The 24820-nt window shown below is 46.2% G+C and overlaps 8 protein-coding genes across 8 annotated transcripts; 5 read left to right on the top strand and 3 right to left on the bottom strand.

Annotated features, from left to right (window-relative positions):
• Positions 1-1175: 1175 nt before the first annotated feature.
• On the top strand, positions 1176-2085 carry PG986_000652 (uncharacterized protein; the record flags this gene model as incomplete). Its single annotated transcript, XM_066836874.1, has 3 exons — positions 1176-1246; positions 1377-1541; positions 1629-2085. 3 exons carry the CDS (start codon positions 1176-1178, stop codon positions 2083-2085), a joined length of 693 nt encoding a protein of 230 aa, XP_066705767.1.
• Positions 2086-3645: 1560 nt separating this feature from the next.
• PG986_000651 (UV-endonuclease UvdE) lies at positions 3646-5726 on the top strand (the record flags this gene model as incomplete). Its single annotated transcript, XM_066836873.1, has 3 exons — positions 3646-4284; positions 4363-4764; positions 4821-5726. The coding sequence occupies 3 exons, from the start codon at positions 3646-3648 to the stop codon at positions 5724-5726; spliced, it is 1947 nt and encodes a 648-aa protein (XP_066705766.1).
• A 2861-nt stretch (positions 5727-8587) lies between these two features.
• Positions 8588-9452, top strand: PG986_000650 (uncharacterized protein; the record flags this gene model as incomplete). Its single annotated transcript, XM_066836872.1, has 2 exons — positions 8588-8660; positions 8743-9452. The coding sequence occupies 2 exons, from the start codon at positions 8588-8590 to the stop codon at positions 9450-9452; spliced, it is 783 nt and encodes a 260-aa protein (XP_066705765.1).
• Positions 9453-10475: 1023 nt separating this feature from the next.
• Positions 10476-10965, bottom strand: PG986_000649 (Long chronological lifespan protein 2; the record flags this gene model as incomplete). The annotated part of the gene is made up of 2 exons (XM_066836871.1): positions 10476-10633; positions 10731-10965. The coding sequence occupies 2 exons, from the start codon at positions 10963-10965 to the stop codon at positions 10476-10478; spliced, it is 393 nt and encodes a 130-aa protein (XP_066705764.1).
• Positions 10966-11367: 402 nt separating this feature from the next.
• PG986_000648 (mitochondrial 54S ribosomal protein bL27m) lies at positions 11368-12419 on the top strand (the record flags this gene model as incomplete). Its single annotated transcript, XM_066836870.1, has 2 exons — positions 11368-11611; positions 11767-12419. 2 exons carry the CDS (start codon positions 11368-11370, stop codon positions 12417-12419), a joined length of 897 nt encoding a protein of 298 aa, XP_066705763.1.
• Positions 12420-12895: 476 nt separating this feature from the next.
• On the bottom strand, positions 12896-13522 carry PG986_000647 (uncharacterized protein; the record flags this gene model as incomplete). Its single annotated transcript, XM_066836869.1, has 1 exon — positions 12896-13522. One exon carries the CDS (start codon positions 13520-13522, stop codon positions 12896-12898), a length of 627 nt encoding a protein of 208 aa, XP_066705762.1.
• Positions 13523-14158: 636 nt separating this feature from the next.
• PG986_000646 (uncharacterized protein) lies at positions 14159-14500 on the bottom strand (the record flags this gene model as incomplete). Its single annotated transcript, XM_066836868.1, has 1 exon — positions 14159-14500. One exon carries the CDS (start codon positions 14498-14500, stop codon positions 14159-14161), a length of 342 nt encoding a protein of 113 aa, XP_066705761.1.
• A 693-nt stretch (positions 14501-15193) lies between these two features.
• On the top strand, positions 15194-16828 carry PG986_000645 (uncharacterized protein; the record flags this gene model as incomplete). The annotated part of the gene is made up of 1 exon (XM_066836867.1): positions 15194-16828. The coding sequence occupies one exon, from the start codon at positions 15194-15196 to the stop codon at positions 16826-16828; it is 1635 nt and encodes a 544-aa protein (XP_066705760.1).
• Between the last annotated feature and the right edge of the window lie 7992 nt (positions 16829-24820).

Below are 24820 nucleotides of genomic sequence, written 5' to 3'. Positions count from 1 at the left end.
ATCTCCCTTCCCGCCAAATACCTTCTGGCGACCGACCATGCTTGGGCCCAGTTATTCGGGTGTTGCAGGCGTTTGCGATTCCCATCACTTGCCACAACCTCATCAAAAAGCAATCAATGCGTGGTGGCATTCTTTTACGGTGTTGGGGATGTTTGCCAAAACTGAATTGGAAAAAGACCGGCGTGGTCCATGTAGGCTTCAACGCAAAATCATGGGTGTTGGGTTCGGAGTTGCTTTAGAGGGCTGGGAACAGGACAAGGGGGTCGGCGACTTCACGGCACGTCTCATGTCACTCACTGGTGGTGTCCGTACATATTGTTCAATTGCCGTGAAAATGGGAACTATTAGCTAAATTTTCTTTCCCCTTTATCTATTTAGAATAAGTACATCAGGTTACTACTACATAAAATACTACATAGAGCATGCGCAACCCCAGCCTCCCTTCGCCGCGGTCCGATTGCCAGATATCTCGTGATGGTTGAGAAACTGGGTCTTGGGTCTGCTTTCCCCTCCTCCTCCACAAACACAGGTTGGAAGAGGTAAACCCCGCGCATATGGTTGACTTCGCGTCGTACGATAGGTGGTATGGCTTAATGCAGTGAATTGAATCAATTGCCTTCTTTTGCCCAGCCCGCCCGCCGATAATTTATTAGCCTTTAAGCATTGAGACACCATTGAACTCACTTTTCTCTTGCGCGACCAAGGTACGCGGCGAGCGCAGTAGAATTGAAAAAGCAACGAGTGTCTCAACAACCGACACGACAATTTTGTCTTGAACAAGTGCATCTGTCACCGACTTACAGGTACCCTCTTCAGGAGGAGCGTCGATCGGCGACGACTCATGTCACTTCAACTGATGAAGACCGTTTCCCACCTATCATCGAATTTCTGATTTCGAACCGTTGCAAAGAAAAGTGGTGAAGAAGGCATCCCCGCACGCTGGGCGCCGGCATACTACGCTACGTTGGCATCCGACAATCCAAGCACTTAGCCGGTCTACATCATGGGAGCCTGAGGGAGCTCAAACGACAAGATCCATCTCTCAGCCGAGCTCTCGAGATTCCCAAGCCCATCGAGTTGAGGAAAAGGCTTTACCGGGCGGGATACAGCACGTCAGCCAGCCACGGGAGTCTAGACCCACAGCTCCGTGGCGTGGGCAGCCTTTCTTTACGGCAATGGATCATCCCTGGGATATAGTGACAGCCGTTTGCTTTTGCGCTCTGGGCGTCATCGTGATAGTCAGCGTGTAAGGGTCCCTTTTTCTCGTTTTATTGGTTTTCTCGAAGCCGCTTGTGGCTTGCGCTCACGCACCACACGTCATCTGGGCAAAGAAAACGGCTTTGTTAACGAAGAGAGCAATGCTGCAGTTGGTTCAGAGCGAAGCTAGCCGCACAACTTGAACGCCTGCTCCCAACAGATAAGAGGAGAAGCGGCCCAGTTGTTGTGCCCAAGTCGCTGCAGCAAGCCATCGCGCGGCTCGCGGAGGTTACCGAGAACAAGGGGCACCGGAGCGAGGGCAGGGAATCATGTGAGAATTTATGGTTCGTACAGATTCCACCCCATCTCTACAGAAACAGGGAGAAGTCCACAGGGTTGACGCCACGCACTCACTTACTTACCACCGGCAGTCCCATATGTCTGGCTTCACTCTACGGCCTCCCGCTCAGCGAAGCAGCATCATCCAAATCCGATGCAGAAGGAGGACGAGCAGCAGTAAGTGGAGACTTGGAAGCCGGGACCCTGAAGAAGGAGGAGGAGAGGCCGGCCGTGAAGGAAGCGTCAGCAAGTATCGACGTGGCAGAGATGGCGGAGGCGGCGAAGAAAACGATGATGGACAAGCTGCAAAAACAAAAAGGCACGAGCTGGCGCCCACGACCCATCGATGACGAAATCCTGAAAATGCGGCGATGTCCGCATATGTTCCACGCCCGGTGCTTGGCGACCTGGTTTCTCATGAAGCGCTACGACTGCCCGGTTTGCAGAGCTGCGTATTACCAGACCAGCAACGAGAGCGAGGAGTCGCTGTCGGGAAGGGAGAGCGTCCGGCCAGCTTCCTTGGGCATACCCATTTTGCCGTTCTGGTAAGAGGACAGACAACTGGGGGTTATGTCTGGTTTCATTAGCACGGAGTCAGCAGCCTTGAATGAGATTGCCATGATCGATCGGATGCCGAATCTTGGGGCGTGGGTACGGTGTGAAATAACGAGACTTTGCTTCTGTCGTACTTGACACGTGTCGACAGGCTTGGACGTAGATTCATGACTGAAGTGGCAGGGTGGCAGACGAGGTTGCGATCGCTGGAGGTTAGCTTCTACAAACAATACATGACCCGTCAGACCGGAAGATCTACGGGATGTGTATGTAGGTAGTCCACTGTTCCATCCACCTCTTCTCAGCCTTGTCAGATATTTGTCAGGTTACCCCCGTTGCGGGCGTTGTGTGCCTTGCTGCCATTGGGTACGAGTAGGAGCTCCATCCGCATGCAGGGGAAGATAAGCGAGCCATTGTCGAATCGGCTGAGCAGATGGAAGTCGGAGAGCCGTCCGACGTTTTGACAGGCCGTAATGTATGACGCTGTCAAGCGGACATGGTCAGAAACGTCGCGAGTAGCGTAGCCGGTAGCTGGCTTGGTAGGAGGCAAGACGAGGGCCTACTGGAGAGACAGCCAGCTAGGACAGATCCCTCTCAACGATGTGACGCGCCGTGGGCCGTGGCAGAAAGAATGGTACTGTGCAGGCAACTGTGTCCCCCAGCATGCGGCAGCCATGCCCTGTTGGGTAAGGTCGTGGCGATCCGGCTTTCCCCCTTGGGACACCGCCCGGCAATATCCCGCCCTAAATCGCGATCCATCGTCCATGACTGAACGCATCAACCGATCTAAATATTTGCGGTTGAGCCGTCCGCCCTATGACCTCATCTGTCCGGGCAAGCAAACGGACCAAACGTACTAACCTCCAGATCTTCGCGACTTGCGATCGAGTGAGTGTTTGCGCACAGGATCCCTCCGCCGCTAAGAGGCAGGCAGACCTGATCTACCTCTTATTCCATCGCAATGGATGACCGCTTGGCCATTAATTGTTCGATCCCAGGCCTATTCGCGGATTAAAGCTACTTATACACGCATTGGCAATGGTCAGCGAAAGGGGCCCGGACAATTCCATTCCCGAGCACAGGGAACAGCGGAGCATTATACCCGTACTTTATTCTCGGTGGTTAACTGCATGAATGACGTCCCCTTTCGTCACTACTCTGTTCTTTTCCGAGACTGTTCTCGGGCGCGGCGCGTATTGACTCTGACGTCCCGTAAACCCACAGGAGGTTCTGCTCCAGCATCACTGCCTCCTCCCCAATCCCATCGCGTGACACCCTGCCATGCCATGCCTACATAGCTCTGGCCCATGACTTCCGCACCTTCATACAGCAGCCGTCAGTCAACCACATCCTCGTGGCCACTTTATTAGATACCCTGGGCTTCTTTATCTGCGCCCCACTGATTCCAGTTGCATGCGGCCTCTCATTCGACGACTCGTCGGTCCTCGTCAGCCACTGTTGCGAGATACGTCGAGGGCTTCCGCTCGGTTTGCTCCGGCCTGTGCCCAATATATATTCCCTGCCGGCTTAGGTGGTGCTGCACCCACCGCCACGATGGTCTCTAAACGCAAGAAGTCCGAAATGGCGTTGCTACACCAAGATGTACTGCCCAGCCAACATATGGATGCCGCGCCCCGACCCGACTTTGCGCCGCGCAGGTCGGCCAGAGCCAAGAATGCGGCGGCCGCCCAGCACGAGATATCCAAGACGGAGCACGAGCAGGATGGTTCCAAGAACAACGGCCAGATACGCCGGCACCGCGACGACGTTGAGGAGGCCATGCATGACTTGCAAGACATGGAGGCACAGCTGCAAGGTGTCGTCAAGCGGCAGAAGCTGGCAGTCAAGTCGAGCTCGGTCATGAGCAACCCGGTCGATATGGGAAAGGCCGTGTTCACGCCAAAGGCTATCAAAGGTGGTTCGGAAACCCTCAGATCCGCCGAACATTGGGACGAATATGCAAAGAAGCCGATGACCACGAAGCCTCCCGCCAAACGCAAGATAGCCAAGACCCCTACCATCAAAGAAGAAGTTATCGATGCAGAAGAGACGTCAGGCATGACGCAGGAAGACCCGGAGGAGCCTGCCGAGCCGGACGCCGAAGACATCAACGAAATCAAGCTAGAAGGTGCGAGGCCACCACCAGTCAACAGTGATTATCTCCCACTACCCTGGAAAGGAAGACTAGGTTATGTACAGATTCTTCTTCCCGCGCGCAGCGCGGCTGTTCACCAAGACTTAGCATTACGACGATACTGACTCGAACATTAGGCTTGCCTTAACACATATCTCCGCCAAACCGTCCCACCCGTGTTCAGCTCTCGGACCTGCAGGATCACCTCCATTATCGAACACCGTCATCCTCTCGCAGATCCCTCGCTTCCAGAGCATGCTACCAAGAATCGACCAGACAAGGATCAACCCGCCGATGTCGCCAGAGGTCAAAAGTTTGTCGAAGATCTGGGCCTGGCCAATGCCCGAGACGTTATCAAGATGCTACGCTGGAACGACAAGTACGGCATCAAGTTCATGCGCCTAAGCTCCGAGATGTTCCCCTTCGCCAGCCATGAGGAATATGGCTACAAGCTGGCCCCTTTCGCGTCGGAAGTCCTCGCTGCGGTCGGCCAAGTTGCCGGAGAGCTCGGGCACCGTTTAACAACTCACCCTGGACAAGTAAGAAGGCCAATCTTGCCAGTATAGCTTTAGTCGTGGCTAACTGACAGGTACAGTTTACTCAACTTGGATCTCCTCGTGCTGAGGTCGTCAGAAACGCTGTCAGGGACTTGGAGTATCACAATGAACTGCTCTCCTTGCTCCGTCTACCAGAACAACAAAACAAGGATGCGGTCATGATTCTACATATGGGCGGTATGTTTGGCGACAAGGAGGCGACGTTGGATCGGTTCCGAGCCAACTACGCGAAGCTGTCGCCTGAAACCAAGGCCAGGCTTGTCCTGGAGAACGACGATGTGTGCTATTCTGTCCACGAGCTGCTTCCCATTTGCGAGGAGCTCAACATCCCTATGGTCCTCGACTTCCACCACCACAATATCATCTTCGACAAGGAACAGCTTCGAGAAGGGACCAAAGACATCATGGAACTGTTCCCCCGGATCAAGGCCACATGGGACCGAAAGGGCATCACTCAGAAGATGCACTACAGCGAGCCGTGCTCAGAAGCGATCACGAGGCGTCAGCGTCGGAAACATCGACCTCGCGTCCTGACCCTGCCCCCTTGCGCGAACGACATGGACCTCATGATCGAAGCCAAGGATAAGGAGCAGGCAGTGTTCGAGCTCATGCGTACCTACCGGCTTCCTGGGTGGGACAGTTTCCATGACGTGGTTCCCTACGAGAGAGATGACGACAACCGTCCGGTGCCCAAGCCCAAGACTCCCAAGAAGAAGCGCAAGGGCAAGAAGGCTGCCGAGGAGGAAGAAGACGAGGACGTGGACATGGTGGATGGTGGAGAGGAGCCGACGCGGAGAGTCATACCCGAGGAGGAAGTCGGTATGGGCGGACCGGAGAACCGGGTCTTCTGGCCCATGGGGATGGAGGAGTGGTTGCGGCCGAAGAAGCGGGAGGTGAAGAAGAAAACGCCGCTGAAGAAGGATGCGGAGCAAGATGACGACTAGGCGAATCCCTTGCAGCCTGGGCCATCCACGGCGCACACCATGCATCTGTCAAATACCCAGAGCTCTTAGGTGGCGTGGTTGGAGAGAAATCTAGCTTTTAGGCTCTAACGTGTAGCTAATTAGCTGACGATATGTATGATATTATGCACCCGCGATCGGAAAAAGAGCAGTTCTATTCGCATCATCTCGCGAGTCAAAGATTGAGGCAGACTTTTGATATTAAACATATCCAGACCCCCAATGTTGCGATTCAGGGATAGATTCTTCGGTGTGGTCTTCAATCGATATGCTTTACCACCAAGCCGAAATGTCTAGATCTAGATACGGTACCTTGCAGCGGTTTCGTATCTACCCGTTGATTGGCAAAGCTTCCGCGTTGCTTGTCGAGGGAGGAACAGGCTTCCCCGGATTTCCCTACGGACCTGGTCCCGGTTCCCCAGAACTCGGCGCGCACCCGAACCATCAGCCAAGGATATCGAAGTCCAACCATGCACAGACAAATGACTAGCCCCCTGGCCTAGCCGTCGGGATTCTGCATGAGGCTGCAATACGTGTAGGTATAGTTGGATGTGCATTTGCAATTGACAGATGGAACGAATGACGGAGGGTTGGTCAACGTTACTCATACGGACGTACTAGTATGCGACACAGCTGGCTTTGTGGGGTAATATGCAGGTGGACAAAGTGGGCAGCCCAACACGTTGTTGGGCTCGGATGGAGACATGTCACATGTGCAAGAAGTGTATGCAGGCGGGGGGAGGGAGCGGCCAGATCAGGTTCGTCCTGGATCGCAATTCGCTGCATGATGGAAGAATGATGGGAGACGACGGGAGAGACCCCTGAAAGCGAACCAGTCAAGTACCGCGCGTAGACGCAGAACCGCATTGTCCTATCGCTTTTGCAGCACAGCACAGCACAGCACAGCACAGCCCGATGATGTCTGTCAGACACTGTCGTGGAGCTCCATGACGGGACCGGCTTGAGGTAGACAGGTCTCCGGTCTGCGCGCCAGAAGACAGGAGGGGAATCTGTTCAAAAAATTTGCACTGCCAGAAATGCAGCACGACATGGTGGAGAACGTTGATTGATAACAAAAGTTGCGGAATGGAGATGGGCAGGCAATGTAATATGGCGTCAAGTCGTACGTTGCGCTCGCGACGGTAATGCCGAGTTGATAGAAAGGTCCAGATCCCACGCTTGGTGTGGCACTAATCTAGACGGATATGAGATTGGGAACTCCCACACTTTCCACATGTGAAATGAGGTCACTGGTGTTTCGACGTTGAGAGGGGGTGGGTGGTAAGCCCCATGAAGAGAATGAGGAATTAATAAAAGAAAGAAGCCGCAGATACCGAGTCGCGCAGGCCAGGCGCCGGTCCAGAGGCTTCAAGTTAGGCGCTGAAGGAAACGCTGATCTAAGGGAATATCAAATAGAAAACGCACGCGGCTGGCTGATGAATGACGATGGCGGGCGCCGGTGATGCTAATCCCTACCGAGTCCGATATTTTGGGCAGAACGCTATTGCCAGCTGGGAAAATGCGGGATGATGTTCGTCTGGGATAATTCAGTCAACTGGGGTATTCTGCACGGTAACGGGAATGAATCCTGTGATGGTCCCCAGAATTGCCTGGTCGCTGTTGGTGGGGGAGCAGCAGCAGCAAGCAACAGGAGGAGGGCAGCCACTTTCCAGCTTCCCCAACGTCGAATGTCAGCCAGCCAGGTGCTCGTGGCCATTTGACTGAACCCCCTCGAGACTGCCCATTATCACGTTCCATTCGTCCATTGTGTCATGCTGGGGAGGGCAGAAGGAGGTAGCAGGTACGCGCCTGAAGACGACGATCATGACTGATAAGGCCCATCGACACATGCCGTCCATTTCTGGCCCAGCTGGCTGCCCGATGAACTGATATGGTGATGACTCTGCGAGCGCTCCTTGTAGCACTTGCATGTACTTGGCTGCTAGCGACCTAGTGCTGAAATGCAGGTATCACAACATCCCACCACCTCTACCAAAGTCATGGTCAGTCACAGCCTATAAGGCGGTCTTAATAAGACGCATATCCACTAGTGAATGAATGCATCGACCGACATCACTACCTCCCAGAAGAGCGACGACCCAGCTCACGTGGTATCGGATCGATCTTCATCTTTGACGAGGACAGACCTTAAAACTCTACCTTAAACATGGGATTGTTTCTGATCTACACTGCATCCTAGGATCCTTCCGTCATCTCGCAGGCAGGCGGTATCGATTGAGTTAAAGCAGGAGGGTCTTTTCTCTCCGTTCTCATCGTCTCCAACCACCGCCCTCAACCTCCCAGGTTCCCCGCAAACAGGCTCGGCCCCCACTACTGTAGGTACTTTAGGTATCATATTCCCAGCCTACTGCTGTTGTATGGTCCAGTTGCCAGCCCACCACCACCCAATACTTGCTTGCTGCGAACCCTCCGTGGACGACTTGCCTGTATTTTTGTGGCCCCAACCACCACTTTGGGTTTCGTTTCGTTTGGTTTCCTCCCAAGCTGCCCTGCGGCCCCTTCTTCGAAATCCAGGCGTACCCAAACTCTGGGATCTCTCCCTCTTACCGGTAACTTAACCCCCCGATTCCGTTTTTCCAGAAAACCACCAGACCACACATCATCAGCCACCAAGAGCTTCTTCTTCCTCACTTCATCATTACTCTTCCCAATCCTCCACCCGCCACACACTCTCAAACTCTTACAAACACACTCACGCTTTACATTACCCCGCCACCGCGATCCATCAAAGCGCAAGCAGCTGCACAATAAACAACAACAAACCTAACTGCTCGCATAGCTCAGACGAACAAGTCCAGTCAAGAGTTATCAACACCGCAATCATGGCGACTGTAGAAACCAGCCCTAGAGTTGTCCACTCTCCTCCGCCAACTGCTGCGGCCCAGAGACCGCGGGGTATGTTCATCTCTAGCGTCCCGTCGTTGTCCATATGCACTAGGCATGTAAGGCTAACAACATCCGACCAGGCATTCTCAAGAACTCGTACCAGAAGTCCCCGCCGACCTCGCCAATCAAGGAGAAGGACATCACCGAGAAGGAGCTTACCATCGTCAACACACAAGCAAACGCCGGCCACCGCCGATCCTCCAGCGCCGCCTCTCGCCCCTCAGGCTCTCGCCGCCAATCTTCGCGCACCCCTCTGCGACCGCCGGCGATGATGCGACCGACGAGAACCAGCAGCGCCTCAAGTGGGACGAGGCCAACCTGTACTTGACGGAGCAGGAGCGCACGTCGACCATGAAGATCACGGAGCCCAAGACGCCCTACGCCAAGCAGTACGACCCGGCCGAGGATCCCGACGACGAGGACATGGAGATGGGCGATGGCGGCGGCCGCGGCGAGGACATCCCCGGCCTGAGCCTGGGCGAGCCCGAGGAGGAGGTGCCCGAGGACGAGTTCGGCCCGCCCGGCAGCCGCAAGACGAGCAAGGTCCACGTTAACGACGAAGACGCGACGCCGATCCACGATGCTGAGAACGACATGCTCGGCATGACCCCTGAGGAGCGCGAGAAGCACAAGCGCTTCGAGCAGCTCCGCAAGAAGCACTACGAGATGCGCGAGGCCGTCGGCCTGCTCGGCCACCCCGAGATCGTGGACGAGGACGCCGACGACGACGGCGGCAGCAGCGACGAGCGGGCTGTCCCGCCCATGCCTAAGCTCCCCCCCGGCATCAACGGCTCGTCATAGTTGTTTCCTGACCCCATCCTGGTCTGACGGTCCCCTCGAGCCTCTTAGATGAAGAATCAGAGCTGGGAGGCCACCAAGGACCGAGTCGGTCAATGGAAGAAAGAAGGAGAACAGGAGGATGACTTATGAAGCAACAACAGAAGACGGATTTGGGATGCATTGGGGTTCTGGAGTTTCTATAGGTACACACATCTCATCAGCCACGCATTGTCCACGCGATGTCGCGCCAACAACTTTTCGCAAGCGATGAGGCCGGAGTAAGGAATATTGACACTGGCGTCGTTTCTTGGAATGAATTGAAATTTGCTCTCGATATACTTCTTCGCGTGTTGTTTGATACTTTTTTCTATAGCAATCAGGCAAGAGTAGAGGGGAAGATTTGAGGGTGAGCATGGTCGTGCGCGCGTCTTTCGATAGCAGCACACCAGGCGGCGCAGATGAGGACAATTGGCGGCTCGAGAGCACATTTGAGTACACATATGTAATTTCGCGTGAGCTATCCACGACGAGCAAAATGGAAGCATTTTTTTTCGCCTTTGATATTTCGGATATACAAGCTACCCCTATTCGACCTATGCTGAGGGCAAGGTTGGTTCTTTGAATAGGGGTACCTCCTATATTTTGCCCCATTGGTGGTCCTGGCTGCACTGGCTCGCACTGGCCCCTATAAAAGTGACCACTACAACTCTCGTCGCCCCTCGACAGTGAACATATATGTAAGTCAACGCTATGCCAGAAGCCTGGTGGAATTTTATATTCTATATTGCTCTCATTCGCTACCTATGCCGGAGCTCTTCCAAAATCATAGGCACGCTTTTCTGTTCCAAGCATGTTATTGTAGAGTGCTTGTAGTACCTTGCCCTCTGTAGCTCGTCCTTCCCTAATTCTGCGTATCATATCATATTATTGATGGGTAGGTAGGTAGGTAAAGGAGATTGGGTAGCTAGCTAGCTGAGGTTACGAGGAGGTGCGGGTGGGTGGTCATTATCATGGGTTCCTTCTCTCTCTCCTTCTCTCTTCGGTTTACAGGAGTCCCTTGCGCGCCAGCTCGACCTTGCGCGCCGCCTCGCCCGCCTTGAAGCCGCCCTTGGACACGCAGAGGCGGTGGCCATCGCCCGTCTCGAACTTGTCCTCGTTGGCGGGGAAGGGGCAGGGGCAGTGGTGCGGGAAGTGGACGCATGCTAGATTGGAAGAAGCATCGTGTCAGCTCTACTCGCTCTTTGTATTTCAATCCGTCTGCCGCGACAACAGTGATCCGGTAGTACGAGGGCATCTTACCTAACGTATCTGGGCACAGGTAGTTCTCGCACGGGTAGTTGTCGTAGTTCTGCTGGTACAGGCTCGAGTCGCTCGGGACGTTCTGCTGTTGTCGCTGCTGCTGCTGCTGCCGGGCTTGCTGTTGCTGGCTGCCCCCACCACCGCCGCCGCCGAACATCTGGTCGAAGAAGCCGAACTGCGCGGACGCTGTCGCGGAAAACAGGGCGAGCAGGAGGATGGAAATGAGGGACTTCATCTTGGGCGGTCTGTTTTTCGCTGTAGTTTTCTCGTTTTTCTGGCCTCGATTTCGTTTCCGAGCAGCTGAGAAACTTGTGAATCCTTCGCAAACGAATACACCGAATTGAATGCAAGATTAATGGCGTACCTATGCTACCGGCGACCCTGTCACGCAAGCGGAATTCATGCCACTTGGAGCTTTGCTGTCCAGTACAGGGATCACTTATCGTTATCGGAGCTATTTACTGGAGCATTGGCAGGGGTCGGGGTCGAATTAGCAGGCTTAGGTAAGCGGAAATTTTCCCTGGTTTGCTCCGAGCTTCAGCAATTGAATGGAGACAGGCCTCTCTTGGAGCGGGAGAGAGGAAGATAACCCGACGACGACGACGACAATTACGACTCAACCGACGTTAACGAAATCATGAGCCTCACACAATTGCGGCGGCCAATCGTGGCTGCAACTTGTGGCGCTTCTTCCGCTGCCAGATCCAGCGCGGCGACGGGCCCGTTGAGGCAATTGCAGGACGTCTTTGCGCAGCTGCGGATAGGAGGACCCTCCGCAAAGGTCGAAGGTCGCCGATATGCCTCCGTCAAGAGTCAGGGACAGTACAAGATAAGGGACACCAGCGTTATCCCCAAGAAGCTGGGTGCCAAGAAGTCGGGCGGTACGTTTGCCATTCTTCATTTTCGCCGATCTACTGAACCCACATTGGGCATACTACGACGACCATACATACATTTTTATAACTCGACATTCTGTCTATCTACCGTGCAACTGGCTTGTGTGGGGAAGTGCTTGCTGACACGACCTGCCTTCTAGACTCCTACGTTATCCCCGGTAACATCATATACAAGCAGCGCGGCACGAAATGGTGGCCCGGCGAGAACGTCGGCATGGGCCGTGACCACACCCTCTTCGCCAAGGTGACGGGCTACGTCAAGTACTACAAAGACCCGGCGAAGCACCCGGACCGCTCCTACATCGGCGTCGTGTTCAACAAGGAGGACAAGCTGCCGTATCCCTTGCACGCGATGCGGCGGCGCAAGCTGGGCATGACGGCGTCCGCCATCACCCCGCCCGCGCCCGAGCCCGAGATCTCGGCGTCGGGCATCCCGACGACCGTGGTCCGCCGCGGCGAGGGCCGCAAGCCGAGCCCGCGCGACGAGCGCGTCTACAAGCTGCAGGAGTCCGGGTACAGCTACCGCGAGGAGAACTGGCGCCTGGGCACGCTGGTGCGCACCGAGAAGCGCAAGATGGGCTCGCGCCGCACCGCCATGAAGCACCGCCGCCGCCGCGCCGAGGAGCTGCTCGTCGAGATGCGCAAGATGCGCGAGGACAAGATCGCCCGCCGCAAGGAGGCCCTCGACGCCCAGCGCGCCGCCCGCCAGAAGAAGTACCGCGAGTACCTCGCCCGCCAGAAGGCGGCCGGCAAGTCGCCCGAGACGCCGTCGCCGTCGCCGCAGACTGCGTAGAGTGGATGAGGGGGGAAGGGTGGTAGGGACGGGAAAGGATATCCAGAGCGGAGGATGTTGTGCCGTTGCATTACGAAACACAAGGGGTCTTTGTGTTGTTTATGGCGAAAGCGTGTTTCCGGAGATGTGGCAAAAGAGGCATGCGAAGAGGTACGGCCGAGGGCCTGCCTGTATCATACGAACTGTATATTGAATTCTAGATCTGTAAGATACATCTGTTCAGACCACAATGTGCTTCGTAAGTACTCTGACAGTAGCCAACTGGCTTGTCTTGGCACAATAATCCCCAAGGTGCCTGTATGCCTTGGACTAGAGTAATAGTCAAGCAATCCCTTCCATAATAACACAAATACAATTAAGTACACTAGAATGTTCTCGTGATGGTCACGCTTACGTCAATGAAAACTGCGAGGTTTGCTATACTCACTCCTGGTGCACCAATGTTGTCATTCCATGGCACCTCTATTGTCTAAGCCTTAATGTGACCTTAAGGACAAGCCAAAGTCTTCGTCGTAGTACCACGTGATTCCCTTGCGTGCGTATTGTGCCTCTAATTCCCGTTCGTCCACCGCATCACCATCTGACAGCTCCTCGCAGCGCTGCCGGAATAGCTTCAGCAGTACACGCTCAGGCTCGGTATATTCTTCCCAAATGCGAGGGTCGCCGACCCAGTTGTCGAGAAGCGGGACGGGGTGTTCCGCCAACGGAAAGGCTTGCGGTCCAGGTCGTTTTTGGATCTTGCGGCATATGGCCTGGTCGTCGGCATCGAGGCCTGCCAACAGGTCTCGTGATGGGTCGATTTGCTCAGCGTAGAACAAATTTTCTGCCGCATGAACGTAGAAACTATCGCCACACACATCGAAACCATAGTCATCCCTGTCAGAGTCGACGAGATAGAGTACGTCCATGTCGCGAGATCTGTACGTTATGTACCTCGCCAGGGAGGGAAGGCAGTCGAGATACTGGCCATAGTGGAAAAAGGCAAATGCCCGGTAGAGATGCGCCTCTCGGCGCTGGCTATCTGTAATGACGGGGTAGTCGAAAGCTCGGTGGGCTGCCCGGACACTCTTGGCAAATATATTGGGTGTCTTGTTGTCGACCATGTTTTCGTATGATGTATACTTGCTCAGTTTCGTTAAGTATTTGTGCGCACAGCGACTGAAGCCGATGGCTAGTTCAGTTTCCAAGTATACCATGCTGTTCCATTCTCGTGTGCCACTTCTACTAAAGTATTCCTCATAGTTGCTGTAGAGCTTGCCAAGCCAGTAGCGGCACATTGCATCTGAGAATCGTCCGTTCAGTTCAGCATTTCGGCCTTGATGCTGAAAACATTGCTTCATGGTGGTGAGGTCGCTAATCCGGTTCAACGACCGCATTGTGCGAGATGACAGCGTTAACAGATTGGCATTGTTCCCAGAACCGGGAGGATAGACGTCGCTGAGGTCTCGTAGGTAACGAAGAGGTTCGACCAGGTTGCTGAAACTGGGCCCGGAAAGTGAAGTGCTGGGAAGCGCTTAAATAATGACACGAGCGTCGTCTTGAACTTTGTTCATGATATTTTCGACGAACAGCCAATATGCCAAGGGATGGTATGCAAATATGCATGTTCTACCATCCAAGATGGTACTGGGATTTACGCGACCGGAACCGGTCATCCAGAAACGGAGAGTAACTGAATCGTTCAGTTGTTTTGAGATGAGCTCCGGGAATCGCTTGTATGGGACCCAAGGCTGGTCCGACTAGTATCCGTAAGGGTTATGCTCGTCAAAGCCGACACACTCCTCGTGCATATCGACATGAGTGACAGAAACCCAAAGATTCTTTCTAACCAGACAATTCAAGGATTCTGCTCGGATCTGCCGATTCACGCGAGTGATGGCCAAGTCTTGGAAGTCGACGCCATTGTACTTGTTGCGATCCTCGTAGTCGAAATGCTGATCGACCGTGACTAAGTAGCCGTAGATATGGTCGCGGAGCTCTCGAGGGATCCCGAGGAAACTGGGAGGGTTGTACTGCCAGCTTGATGAATGGGTGCTGCTCGATGCATCCGAAGATGCCTGAGGAGAAGTTGGGTCATTCATTTTCGTTCGAGAGCCATTGTCCGGTAGGACACGAATCGGTTGGTGGTCTGTTTGAACGGTTTGCTAAGGCGTGACTCTTTTTTGTTGTTCTTTTGCTTTTCGACTCATACCAACACAAACCAGCAGAAGCAAGTGACTCAAACCGAGCAAACCCAGTACGTTTGCTAAGGCGTGACAGCGGTCTTTCTTGAATTCCGAAAGAAGTGAGGATTCCAAAATCGAAAGCGAATAATGTTTTGCAAGAAGAGATAATAAATACCGTCACTGAGGTCCAATGAAATATTGTGCAGTGCTTTATTTACTAAAGTAAAAACTACCTATTCAATAGCAAGGGACGGTTATAAAATTTCTTGTATTAGTCCACTCTGGTACTCTTATAAGAGACCCGTTCGTTATAATTAAACGTGGAATATATTAAGAGTACGTAAAAAAAGCGTGTAAGCTTATTATAACTAATACCTGCGTAAGAAACTTGTGTTATTAAATGCTGCAAGGCATTGAACACAGCAGCACCTTGAATACAGTAGCACACGTCCAATTTTCTCTATAAAGGCAAGGCACGCCACCGCATCTTTATGCATCCTTCTCTCACTCACCAACCAACTTCCGACCGCAGACGCCACGGTCGAGTATCTCGTAGCTCATTGCTTCCTACACCAGCAAGGCGAATAGCCTCATCAACTGGACAATACAATGGCGCATGAGTCGGCGATTCCCACTGCGGATAGCCCAGCTATCGACGACCGAAGTCTACTCGGCGTTCCCTTGGAGATTCGGCGACAAATCTACAAGCACTTTGTCACCATCGACCAGGACTTTGAGCATGAAGGAGACGCCGAGTATCACGGCGAATGTATCGGCGTGGCAATCCTCCACGTTAATCGCCAAATCCGAGAGGAAGCCTGGGACGACCTCATCACAATGAATCTGTGGATTCGTGTGAGTGTTGCCGAATCGACAAATTCGGCGACATTTAGACTGCCAGATTTGGACGAGCAGTGTCAGTCCTTTCTCCCCTATAATAGAGCTTCAGGGGAGCACTCCGAGCGCCTCGCCAAAGCAACTGCAATCCATCTCTGGATCGGCGAATCCGATGCGGCTGATGACAATGGCGATCTTGACAGCAGCAGATGCCGCGAGTCTGTCATGGTTGCCTATCATCCTCTACACTACAGCATGTTCCTTGACAACCTTGCAGGAAACGTCGCCGAGTTCGGTTCGCTCACTATTCAGGTGCATCCTGATGCGATGTCCAACAAGTCTCGCTTTGAGAAACTTCTGGAGCCTCTGTGCGTTCTGCGGGGAGTCGAGAATGTGTCATTTGCTGGGGTTGAGGATTGTGCTGCATTACAGTCACTTGCCCAGGACATGCGGCGTCCGTTGCTCATAGCTGATGAGGATTCGGATGAGGATACAGATGAGGATAATGAGCATCGCCGAACCGACATCTTAGAGCTCATCAAGATCCAGCAATATCACCAGCGTCTTGGACGCAACGCCGAGCTCCAGGGTCGCTACTCGGATGCCATGTGCCACTACCAAGTCGGCGGTTGGGTCCAGGCTAGGTTCCCAGAGGCGGACGGCCGTTTGGAAGGCTCACTGGAGTATAATACCTGCCTCCATCTAGCGACAGAGCTCCACCTTGGTTGCGGCCGCAGCACACATAAATATGTAACCCAGACCAAGAGACTGTCGCCGGACAGCACCCTTTACTCCCAAGCCCTGCCGGAAACCATCCAGGCTTGTATCTCTTCTTGCTCCGATGCCCTCGAGTTCATCGGACTGAGCGATCCGCAGCGCCGAGAAGCACAGTTGTACCGAGCTTTCGCCTTGTTCCACGTCGCCGAGTACTTGAATACCCTTTCCCGTCGCGACAGACGATCGAGCCCTTACCTGCCAACCCAGTACTATCGCCGATCCTCTCGTGGCCCTGGACGTCGCCGACACGACCATGTTGGAGCAGCTCGCGATGCTGCAGCGCGTGATCTGTTCTATGCCAAGGACGTCGATCCGTTGCATGATATACTGGCTGATCTTGACGAGGATGACCAAGCCACATATCGCCGAATCGACGACCTATTGATGGCTCGGCGTTTCACGATTGTGAACCACGAGGTGCCGCTGCTAGGAACTTGGTCTGGCGACCCCGATATCTGGGAGGACTGGGAGAATTTGTTCCCGCAACGGTGGCTTCTGATCAAGCTATTTCGAATGCGGCTGGGCCAGGACTCAGGTGGTGAAGAGGAGTTGGAGATGGAGTACGCTGATGAGGGCATCACCTGGAGTCGCGATTCGGACGAACTGGACATCACTTCCGAAAGCTGGTAGCCTACCCGAGCAGCCCCATTGCCTCATAACGTATACGAGACTTTGCTCACGGACATCCTTCTCGTTCGTCGGTAGCACTGCAGGGACGCGGGTTCAGTCCACGGTTCATGAGAATTGTACATTAGATTAGGTTGAGCGGGCATTTGCTACATGGTCTTGCCGCCGCTTGCACGTCACATTGCCTTGAGCCTCAGAAACCCTTGAGTGCAGTGCTTCGTCTGGCTCAGACCTCGGCGCTACTTCTAGCTTGGACCTCGAGCTCTAGATAGCTGGAAAGCGCGAAGATGAAGATGCCGCGTGAATACACAGATAATCATACCACACATCCACGTAGTTTAAGGTGCTTCATTAACGTAAATCTTGACCGGTTAGTTTTAAAAATAGCATTATGTAATACAGGTTAGTACTGGGTTAGTGTTGCGTGAAGAATCTGTATAGGCCTATCGTGGTAGTTTTGCAAAAGTTTGCAGCATTGAATACAACAGCCATTTTTCTCTATAAAGGCAAGTCACCACACCACACTTCGGCGATTGCCTCTTTCTTTCATCAACCAGTTCGGCAGGTCACATTTGTCACTGCCGGCAACCTCGCAAACTTGCAATCTCACAATATCGCAACCGATTGTCGCCTACACCAAGCAAGTGAGTAAGATGCAACCCCCTCTGGCTGACCCCCCCCCTCACTGACCCCTCCTGATTTCAGATGATTCTAGAGCCCCTGAGCAACAACAACAGTATATAAAGGGGTCAAATCTCACTCGTCTCCCAATTGAAGTAGATAAATCTCTTCCTCTTTTTTTACCTCTTTTCACCACTATTAACATGACTAAAGAAGCACGTATTGCGCAGGCGGTCTAGGCCGTGCTGGCCGGCGGAAGTATTAACCGTGCGGTTAAAGATTATAACGTTAACAGGGGTACCCTTCGTAACCGAATTAAAAAGAACCTTAATAAAAAGAGAAGTATAAGGCTCTATAGTTATTTACCCCTATTAAAGAGACTTTTTTAATTAAATAAGCCTTTTTTTAGGCTAGTTTAAATTACGCACTAATATACCGGCTATTTCGTATATACGCTTAACGTATCCTCTTTATAAAAAAGGTCAATTACTTTATTAGTAAACGATAAGTGCACCGTTTTTTAAAACGTTATTTAACTTTTAAGACCGTGTATACTAAAGCGATAGATTTTTAGCGCCTCGTATACATATTAAACGGGGCCGTGTGAGGGTTTTTTAATCGGCTTAATACTATTATTATCGTAAGTATACCCCCTCGATTTAAATTTAACGCCGATAAAATAAAAACTGCGATAACGATAAGGGAGGGTACTATAATAATCGGCCCTGCCGCCTATTAAAGTTTAATACGAAACGATTCGGCTAATCGCGAATAAATAACTATTTTAAAATATATTAATACTATTAATAATATCCTGCCGCTTTTAATTATATTTAAAGGCTAATCGGTTTAATAATAATAGTTTCTTTAAAAGAAAAATAAAGTTAATTACGAGTATAAAAACTAAGCCTTTAAAGCGTTATTAAAAAAATAAACTTTTAATCCTATAGCCTTAAAATAGCTAAAAAAATCTTTATTCCCTTAACTAAGCTTAATAACCTTAATTAATAGAGGCTCTTAATTTTAAATAGATATAAAAATTATATCGATAATAACTTTATACTAGTAACGTTAAAAGCTAAAGTATAACTCCTTTATTTATTATTATATAGCTCTTATATACTTTAACCCTTAAATATTAATTGTTTTAAGGTTTTAAAAAAGAGGTTTCGAAAGGAGCTCGATTTAGTATACGCCGTTATTAATAATAGCTACGTTAAAAAAAGAGACTTCTTTCGAGCTTAAGTTAAAGCACGTAAAGTAGCTTTTACTTTTAAAGTTATCGCTAATAAATAGGTAATAACTAGCATTTACCCTTTTAATATTAATAAGCTAATAAATAATAAGCTCCGTTATATTAATATAATGCGAGCTATTAATAAAGCTATCGCCGCCGAGGATACGCGTTAACTAGCTAAACTAAAAGCTAAAAAAATCGAAACGCCGAAAAACAGCCGGCAGGTTAAAAATTTAGGGGCTGCGATACTTAGTGTAGAGGTCACCACCGGTGATCTAATTAAAAGGTTACTATTACGGCGCACTTTAAAATAAGCCTTTAGTAGCCTTGCCAACCAGAGTGGGGCAAAGGCATGCGAGAGATAACCTAAGCGCCACTTAACTTTTCTTTACTTATTTAAATAAAAAAATCGTTCCGGTAAAGCTAAACCTTTTTTTTTCCTTATCTTTTTCGGTTTTCTATAATAAAGTAATAATTTATAGTTTTACCTTTTAAATTATTATAATTATAATATTACCGAAAAAAATTTAATTTATTAAGCTTAAAAAGGCTTTATAAATATCCCACTTTTTTAAAAATTAAAATTTAAATTAATCTCGATTAAATAAAGTAATTAATTAAAATAGCCGCCGGCTTAAAAGAACGCGATACGCGCGTAGAATAAGCTCGTAAATCGGTGCGTTTTAATATTAACGATATTAACCGTTCTCTCGCGAGCTTAAAAAAGCGTACCGCGCGAGATTCTTTATTAATTAAACGCGTATCCTTCGTTTATTTTAGTATAAACCCGATAAATATAAGTAATTAAAGCGTTATTACCGGGCGCGAGGGCGAGGACTTACTATTTAATATTAAAAGCGATTTAAAATAAGAAATTACCGCCCCCGAATTATTTTATTAATTATATTAAGTCGAGGCTAAACTTAAGCTGCGAGCGCTTTTTTTTTCCGATGATTTTTTTAACGTTATAAACGAAAATATCGAAAAAAAGATTAAACGATTAACTATTATATATAACGTGGTTTATTACTACGCGACGCATATTACTTAGCGACGCACTTTTTCCACTTCTTAACCTTTTTATATAAATTAATTTAATTATAACGCTTAAAATTAATTAAAACTACTCGTTATCCGATTTTTCGCTTAATTTTATATCTTTTTTATATATTCGCGTATTATAACCTGTTTCGCCGTAAATATTACAGCGCTTTTTACCGGTCGTTTTCCGTTTTAATAAACCCTTATTTTTACTTTTATTAAGTATTAAACGCTTTTTTTTACTTTTTCGTTTTATAACTATTAAAATTTCTTAATAGTAAAGGCTTTTTTAAATTAAACTCGCGACTTTTTAACTCTTCGGCGCTTAAAAAGTGTTAAATTAGCCTCCTTTAATATATATATTTTATCGCGTATAAAGGTTATTTTATAAGCTATTTTAATTATACTTTTCGTTATTTAGTCTACCGTATTTAAAATCGACGTCGAAGAGCTTCCTTAATAAGTAAACACTTTTTTTTAATATAAATAAAGTACTTAATTATTTATTAAGGGTTAAATAGCGTTTAAAAGTCGTAGGTATTAGCCGTTCTTAAACAGGATAAGTTAAATATAAGCGTCCGGAGACGTATATTCAGTTTATTAATTACTTCGTTAAGGTTATAAGGTATTAAACTAGATACGCTAAATTTAGATTTAATGTTAACTTCCGTAAAAATAGTAAAATACGCGGCTTTAAAAGTAATAAAGAATTCGAGTTTAATAATATAGTTTATAAAAACCTTAATAAATAGCTCGATTTTTTTTAAATAAATACGCTTTAAAGGCGAATAAAGTATTATATTAAAAAGTTAAAGTAAATATAATAAATAAGGAGGCATATTAATAATAATAATATCGTTATTTTAGTAATATATTTCGAATTCGGCCGAAATATAACTCTCGTAGCCGTTAAGAATTAAAAAACGGTAGCGACTCTTCGTTTATAATTTAATATATTTATCGAAGTATTTAATTTAGTTTAAGCCTATTTCGTTATTAGTTTAATTATTAGAAATCGGTTTAATTACTTAATCGCTTAGTAAATCGGTTTCGCGGGATTAATTCGCGAGGTAATATTAGTTTTAAACGATTAAAAACGGCGGAATATATTAACCCTATAAATTAATATATTTAATCGCCGTTACTTATTCCCGATTATTAAGCTAAACCGACTTCGCTTTTTTACGCCGCTCGGCGCGTATTACGACGAGTATTAACTCGATTATATTTATTATAAAGCCGGTTTTATTAAAATTTTAAATATTTTCGTCGATAATCCCGTATTTCGCTTTTATATTTATAATTAACGTAAACCAGGTAAAAATAATTTTAAAATTTTCGTAAAAAGCCCTTTAATAATCGTACCGACGATTTATTTTAATTTTTAAATCCGGGTTACGGTTAATAAAGCGCTTAACTTAATATTTATCGACGCGGTCGCCGCCGCGCGACGCGGTAAAGAGATTAGTTATATTTTTATACTAGCGAAATCGGGAGGTATTCCTCGAATATTTAAATTAATTATATATTTATAAAGTATTTCTTTTTTAAATAAATTTATTTTATATTGTTTCGGTCGGATTTCGCGTTTTAAAGTTCAGCCGTAAATTTAATAGCGTAAAATTAATTCGGGTATATTATAAACTTTTATTATTACTTTTTAATTTATTTAGTTCGGTCCGTTTTATATCGCTTAAATTATTAAAACTATTCGATCTTTTTAAGATTAATTAAGCATTATAGTTATAAAGGTATTACGCGTTAAAGTTTAATTATATTAAAATTAAATTAAGGTGCGTCGCTAAGTAATATACGTCGCGTAGTAGTAAACCACGTTAGTTTTTATTATAATATTTCCGCGATGTTTTTTATAGCTTTTACCGAGACCGCGAAAACTTAGTAATTTAAACGCGAAGGCTTAATCGTTAAAAAATATTTCGATAAAATATATAAAGAAAACTCGACCGTTATTTAAGAGGAGTTTAAGCTGCGAACCTTTTTTATAATAAGCTTTAAAAATTAAGCCCTTAATTTAATAAAAATCTTTAAAAACCTTAATATTAATTTAAAGGAAAGCTATATATAAACTATCGTTTTCGGCGAAAAGGATTTAAATAACGACGCTAACTAAGAAAATAGTTAAAATAAAGGATTAAATAAAGACGGTGAGCTTACCGAAAAAGAGAAGGACTTTATATTAGTCGTTGTAAAAAGAGATAAGGAAATTTAGTAATTAAATTAATATATTATTAATTTCTTAATCTAAAACCGAGGAGTCTCAGTTTAAATAAAAAGGACGACCCGTACCGGCGTTACGTTATTTAATAGCTTTAAGCGAAGTATTAAGATATTTAACCCCTTTTTATTTATTAATAAAAAGGACTTTAAAATTAAGTTCGATTATTAGTTTATAACTTTAAAAGGTAAGTTAAAAACGAATATTAATTACTACTTTATTAATAAAGATAAGTATACCTATATTATTAACCGGGTTAACGGTAAAGCCGTTAAGAATTTATACCTTTTCGTTATTAACGAATAGGACGACCCTTTAATTAAAACTTTTAAAAACCTTTTAAATTACTTGTACGAATAATACTATAACTTTAATGTTTACGAAAAAGCCCGTAAAGCTTTCCGAGACTTAACTATAAAGCTTAGTAATAATTTTTAAACCTTTTAATTCGAGTTTATTAAGCTAGCTAAATACGCCCGCGTTAAAAAAACGATTATAAACGAAAGTTTAATAATAAATTACTTGCCCGATTAAACGAAAAAATAGTTATTAATTATTATAACGACGATATTTTATTCGATAAGTTTTACTTTATTATTTTTCGATACGACTATTAATAAAATCGTAACTACGTTTAACGTAACGGCGTAAAAAAAAGGATAACATTAAAATTACCGGAAAAAGTATTAGACGGAGCATTACTTTTAAAACTAGTTTCGTCGGTGGCTCCGCTGCCGAATCGTTTAAATAGACCGATATTTCCCGTCGTATTTTTACCGCTAAAATAAAAGAGTTTTTAATTAAAGGAGTATATTTTAATTATAAAAAAACCGGATATTTCTCCCGGAATTATTTTAATAAAAAAGCCTTCGACTAATAGCGTATTAAGCGAGTTAATGGATTAATAGCTTTAATAGGATATAATTTTATTAATCTTAAATGGACCGTTTCGTTTAGCTTTACTCGTTTAAAAGAAAACTTCGATAACTCGGAAAACTAAATATTTTAAGGAATTTTAATTCCCTCTTAAAGATATTATCCGAGCTAAATATATAAGATATATTTTTTAATTTTTTATAAACCTGCTTTAAAAGGAACTTTTTTACTTTTACTTATATTATAGTAAGTAATAGATTATTTATTACTACTATTAATATACTCGCGGATATAAGAGTTAATAGAAAGCTATTTATAAGCGTAAAATTAGCCCGTAAAGTAATAAAGCGATTAAACCTTCGATAACTAATTAAGTTTTAACTTAAAATTATCGGAGGATACGATAATAAGTCCCTTTAATTAATTAATATCGCCCTTCTTTTAAACTTTAAAATATAAGGATATAAAACATTTTTTATACCTTTCTTTATAATCGATATAAAATACGACCTTATTATTAAACGAAAATAGTTTAAGGAATACGACGTTATAGTAAATTATTAAAGGAAGCGGCTAGTTTTTTTAAAGGATTAATAGAAAGCTTAAACCCGAGATATCGATATTACGGAGGTAGGACAGCTTTTAAAAAAAACCCGAGTATAATTAAGACGTTATTTAAAGGTAAAAAAAAATGTTTATCGAAAATAAACGAAGGCGGGATGGAGCTTTTTTTCCGAAGCCCTAACTTAATTACCGATAGCTTACTATAATAAATAAACCGGAAGCCCCGAGCGATATATTAAATAAAATGGTTTTTTAAAAGGCTGGTTTTAAGAGAATATAGAAAACCTTAACAAGTTATTTATTATAGTAACTCTAGTACACGGAGTTTAAGTTAATGCCCTAAAACTTTAATTAAAGAGGGATAAAAGGAGAAGAGAAAATCTCTTCTATAAAAATAAATAAAAGAGAAGAGATTACTTTAAATTATATAATATTTACTTTTATTTAATACACGTAATATTTAATAATTAAGAGTTTTATATTACTTTAATTAATTTCGAATAAGAGGTATTACAACCTTAATCGAATTTATATAATAACGAATAACGATAATACATAAAAAACCTACTTTAAGTCGCTAAACGACTAGGATACCTAGGGATCCGAGTTTCGAAAAAAGGCTAAGGCTCTTAAAATCTAGGAATATATTAATCTAAAACGAAAAATCGACTAAATATCTCCTCCGCAACGACCACTTTTAATCAATTATTCTAAGAGACCAGCGTAACCGAATAAACGATCATTTATTAATATCGGCGAAGGGTTAATTTTTAATTAAAACGATTCACTAGTAACATTTATTACCGACTTAATAAATAACGGCCGATTTAATTTCCAGCTCGATTATACTATATATACCTATAAAGTAAAAGAATATAAAAATTATTAGAATAAGGTTAAAAAGCTTTTTAATTAGGTATTAAATACCGTGTTCGATATATATAAAAAGATTTACTACGATGAGAATAGTAACCTAAACGGTTAATATACCGCCCTTCGCGAAGTTAAAAAGGTTTAGAATAATTACTAAATAACGGAAACTAAAAAGGTTTACCGTGTATCTATTAAGTTTCTTATTAAAATACTTCGAGATTTTAATACCTAGGTTATTTAATAAAAAACCGTAATAGCCGAAGGTATTCGAAAAGGGGTGTTAAAAATATTTAACTTTTAAGCTTAGTATTAAGACCTTATCGTTACTCTTAGACCTATTATAGAGAATTAGGTTACTAATTTTTAATTTAATAAGTAAAATAATATTTATTCGGGACGAATAGAGTATTAAAAAGTGGTTTTCAACCTGAAAATTTTCTAGAAAATAATAATAAGGGTTCCTCCGGTATTAAAAGTATTTAAAGGGTTATTTATTACCTTTAAGGACGTTTTTAAAGACGAACCTTATACGTAAAACTCTAATTAA

The sequence above is a fragment of the Apiospora aurea genome, assembly GCF_038362705.1.
Source record: "Apiospora aurea strain CBS 24483 chromosome Unknown utg000001l_segment0_segment0, whole genome shotgun sequence".
Classification (NCBI taxonomy): Eukaryota; Fungi; Ascomycota; class Sordariomycetes; order Amphisphaeriales; family Apiosporaceae; genus Apiospora; species Apiospora aurea.
Note: the sequence above shows the minus strand (reverse complement) of the source record. Positions and strands in the feature narration are given on the sequence as shown.